The sequence below is a fragment of the Egretta garzetta genome, unplaced genomic scaffold, assembly GCF_000687185.1.
Source record: "Egretta garzetta isolate BGI_Z169 unplaced genomic scaffold, ASM68718v1 scaffold29, whole genome shotgun sequence".
Classification (NCBI taxonomy): domain Eukaryota; kingdom Metazoa; phylum Chordata; class Aves; order Pelecaniformes; family Ardeidae; genus Egretta; species Egretta garzetta.
In genome coordinates this window covers 1,495,973-1,500,011 of record NW_009260796.1, presented here as the reverse complement: position 1 = coordinate 1,500,011, position 4,039 = coordinate 1,495,973, and the positions used below count along the sequence as shown (strand labels likewise).

The 4,039-nt window shown below is 51.0% G+C and overlaps 1 protein-coding gene across 1 annotated transcript in view; it reads left to right on the top strand.

Annotated features, from left to right (window-relative positions):
• Positions 1-806, top strand: part of ACAP3 (ArfGAP with coiled-coil, ankyrin repeat and PH domains 3) — a 50,674-nt gene extending 49,868 nt beyond the window's left edge. Inside the window, exons 23-25 of the mRNA XM_035902148.1 lie at positions 6-82; positions 434-544; positions 659-806. Coding sequence (XP_035758041.1) covers positions 6-82; positions 434-544; positions 659-806 — 336 coding nt within the window. The remainder of the gene's footprint in view (positions 1-5; positions 83-433; positions 545-658) is intronic.
• The last annotated feature ends 3,233 nt before the right edge of the window (positions 807-4,039 follow it).

Here is a 4,039-nt window from a genome sequence, read left to right as displayed (position 1 = left end):
TGCAGAATGGGGCAGATGTTAACCAAAGAGATATCCGGGGCCGGGCTCCCTTGCATCACGCCACGTACTTAGGGCATACTGGGTAAGTTCTTTGCCCGTTGCTCTGACATGCTCCATCACCCCTGGCTTGAGATTCAGCGTTAGCACTGGGAGTCATGGGGTGAGGTGGGCAAGGGAGCTGGGGTTTGGTGAATGGGCTATTTGCAAAACGTGCTTGTCTTAAGGGTAATTGCCCCCCTGATGATAGATAGGGGGGAACTGGGCCCCTGTACACCCGTTCCTTTCTCCGTGCCACTGCAGCACTTCCCGATTTTTCTTAAACCAATAAAAGTGAAGCCGTGCCTGCCTGGGGAAGTGCCCTCTGCGTGTTCCGGCGTGTGGGGTGGGGGAGCTGGAATTCCTGCTCTGATGGTCTTTTCTTTCCCTTCTGCAGTCAGGTCTGCTTGTTCCTCAAGCGAGGGGCAAATCAGCACGCGGTGGATGGTGACGGGCAGGACCCGCTCAGTATTGCTGTCCAGGCAGCCAACGCAGACATAGTTACCTTGTAAGTGCAGCCAGGACTTTCCAGTGCCTGTATACAGGAGCACTGCCTGTAAATAGCCATCGAGGCCAGAATAACCAAACCTCTCTCCCTTGTACTTCCTCTCTTTCGCTCTAGGCTGCGTCTGGCTCGAATGAATGAGGAAATGCGAGAAGCAGAGGGCCCCTTTGGACAACCAGGTCAATATCCCAGCAACAGCCCCACTGAGCTGCAGTACAGGAAGTGTATACAGGAGTTCATCAGCCTTAATATAGATGAGTGTTAGTGACGACTCCCCCACCTCCCCTTTGCTGTCTTGAAGTTGGGCTGAACTTCTAGAAGCCCTGAGAAGCCCCATCCTTGGTATATTGGTGTTTCTTGCAGATTGGTCTGTTTTTGATGCCTGCACGTATAGGTTGAGATGCGCACAGGAAGGAAAAGGGATCTTTCCTGTTAGCGTGAAGTTCTCATGCTTGACTACTGGATGGTTGATTTTGTGTAGGAGACTCCTAGGGCATAACCACAGACCATGGCGTGTGGACTTGAGTGTGTGAAAAGTATGGGAGAAGAGTCTAGCATTTAAAGAAAAAAAAAAAAAAAAAAAAGAAAAAAAAAAAGGAAAAAGAAAAGAAAGAGAAGAAAAGGAAAAGGAAACCCTCTATCACCAGGAGAAACCCACCAACAATGCGATCAGACGAACCTGTCTCTGCTTCAATGTAGTTACCATGCGCTGAGTTCTCGTCTGAACAGTTTGCTTGGAAGGGATTCTGACGTGGAGCCCTCTCTCCTGGCAGCATGACCAGCAGCCCGTGCTCTCGTGGGACTGCTGCAGCGTCTGGGAGCTGCGGGGGCCAGTTTAGAACACTAAAAGATGACCTCTAAGTCAGGAACAGGCTGTTTTGTGGGGCAGAGAGATTTTGCTCCGGAAGGCACAACGGAAGGGGTAGGATTGAGAGCGATGGCTACTCACCTTAATTGCTCTCAGGACTCTACCAGCCACGCTCCCCTTTTTTTGCCCTTGGTGGTTAGCTGGTCAAAGCCATAGCTCGCCTGCTTCCTGGGCCAAGATGCAATCTGCACAGTGTTTTGGAAGCAGCAGTGCTAATTTTTTGAGGCTGGGAGAAGCTTGTCGCTGGCGACGGGCTTTATGTCAGGGAAGAAAAGCCACGTCCAGCTCCCACTGCCTACATGGCTGGCTGCACCACGCAATTTGACTTTGGTTCAGTTTGTTTCCTGGCCACTTCAGATTTCTGACTTAGCATCTCTGTGAAGGAGACTTCTACCTGCATGTGTATCCCTCTGTGCTCTCCCCCCGCATGCCGACGCATGTGAGCAGGGCATCTCAGCAGCTGGCCCAGGGGCTTTGGAGTTCCCCGGTTCCAATGACCGGCAGAATCGTTGTCTTTTTGTTCCTTTCCTTTTTCTTGTATTATTCTTTGCTGGAGTAGGGGAATGTGTTTCTACTTAGAGCACTTTGTTGCTATGTTTATGGACTGTGCTACAGGGATCAGGCTACGGTAGCTCTGCAGAGATGCTGCAGCCATGTAATCCCATCTCAGGAGGGCTTACAGAGCACACCTACCACTGGCAGTTTGTCCTCCAGCTGGGAATTTGGATGCCAAGCTCAGCTGTGCTCCTGTAAGAGCCTCTTCAGAATGCCCTCAACTGCAGTTGACATCAGAGTTTTTCGGGACTCATGGGTGGCTGCCCACAACTGGTATTTAGCCTGCCTGGACACCCAGGCTGCTGGCTCTGGGGTTGGGCCATAGTGCCTTACGGATAGCGTTGGGATCTTGAGGGGATCGAGATCTTGCAAGGAACACAAGAATACCAGGCAGAGTTCCCCATCCTCCTGCGTTACATCAGCAGTGATACGCAATCATATTATTTTTCATCCAATATGTGTCTGACTTCTCTTTTTTTTTTTTTTTTTTTTTTTTTTTTGGCATGCTGGCTGCTGTTGTGCCGCAGCCCTTAGCGGGTTAAACCTTTGCTGGTTTGTTTGTATTGATGTAAGTGTGTCCTCAGATATTGAAGCAACAGTGATCCAGCTCTTTGCTCTTTGCTCAAGATACTGTCCTTAGAGTCTGAACCAACAGTGATCCAGCTCCTTGCTCAAGATACCAACAGCACTCAGTGGCCACCCACGCATCTAGAAGTGGAACAATAAAGAAACTCCACTTAGACTCCAGTAGGGTGTCCTCTCAGCTCGAGAGAGTCCCCGTTTCCAGAGGAAAGCGCTGTCCCATATTTTGCTGTGGCCAGACCGCAATTTTCTGTCCATGCAATCTGGGCACTGAAGTCCATCTTTGTCTTGTATTCCTGCTCCTTTTGGTGCTTTGGGATGCACAGTACCGGGTGCTGAGTTCTGATCTCGGTCCCAGTTGTCTGTTCTGAATCTGAAATGGTTCTCATGACTGTGCTGAAACTGCTGCGGATCAATGGTGCAAAAATCTGCCCCCAGGGCCTTTCATGCTTCCCTAAATAATAAACAATCTCCTTCCATCAGTCTTGGAAAATAAAAATTAGTGAGCTTGGCCCCATCAGCCTTTTTATCGTGAGCAATGCCTTTCATGGCATTTTCTCCATCTCTCCACTCTTTCTGTCCCAGAAGGCCAGTGCTGTGCCTGCAGGGTGCTGCTGCTGAGCCTGGGCTCTGTAGCTCCTGGCTTGCGTGAACCTGCTGATGCACGGCACGCTGGTGGGTTAGAGGGGGAGCGCACCCCGCAGGCTTGCCTGCTCCCTTCTTAGCTGCTCAGTGCCGGGTCTGGAACTACGCTGCAGTCTTTGATCAGGCCATACTCCCTCTGAACTCTGAGTAGAAGCTGTAGGACGTGCCCTTAGCGGTTGGCAGAGGGCGGATCACTTGGTCTGTATTCATATTCTGTGCAGCTGTGGCACCCTCGGGAGTGATTCAGGACTGCACGTGGGATGAAGCGCTGTGCCATAAAACGCCATCGTTGCTGCAATGCCATTTCAGAGGAAGGCTAGGATGAATAAGCCTTAGTTCACAGGACAGTTTCTTTGCGAGCAGGGACTGCGTTCTGCTTGGAGCTCCCACGTGCGACTCTGGAGCCGTATCACTGGATGAAGAGGGCTGACTCCAGGCATACAGCTGTGTGTGTAACACCAGGCGTAGGCAGATCTACACTGCGCGTAGCTGCTGCTGCAGTGCTGCTACGTGGTCTCCTTTGGTTTGCATTTAATATGCCCTGGGTTAAATACCTTTCTTCCTGATAACCCATGCGAAGGTATAGCCAGCATGACTGCCCTCTCAGCGCTTCTTGTGCAGGATTACAGAAGGTTACTGCTTGACTTTCCCATGGAGATTCATCCTTCAGTCCTTCGCACTGAACTTTGTCACCTTTCTGGTAAAACTCACCCTAAATTTAAATGGGCATCCCACTGAGCAGGGTGGTGCCCTCACCTGTGTCACTGCCCCGTCTGATGCCCCTTCCTTGTCAGCTGAGCCCGCTTACTCTGCTGCCAGTGGTAGCGTTGCTATCGGTCTCCTTGGGG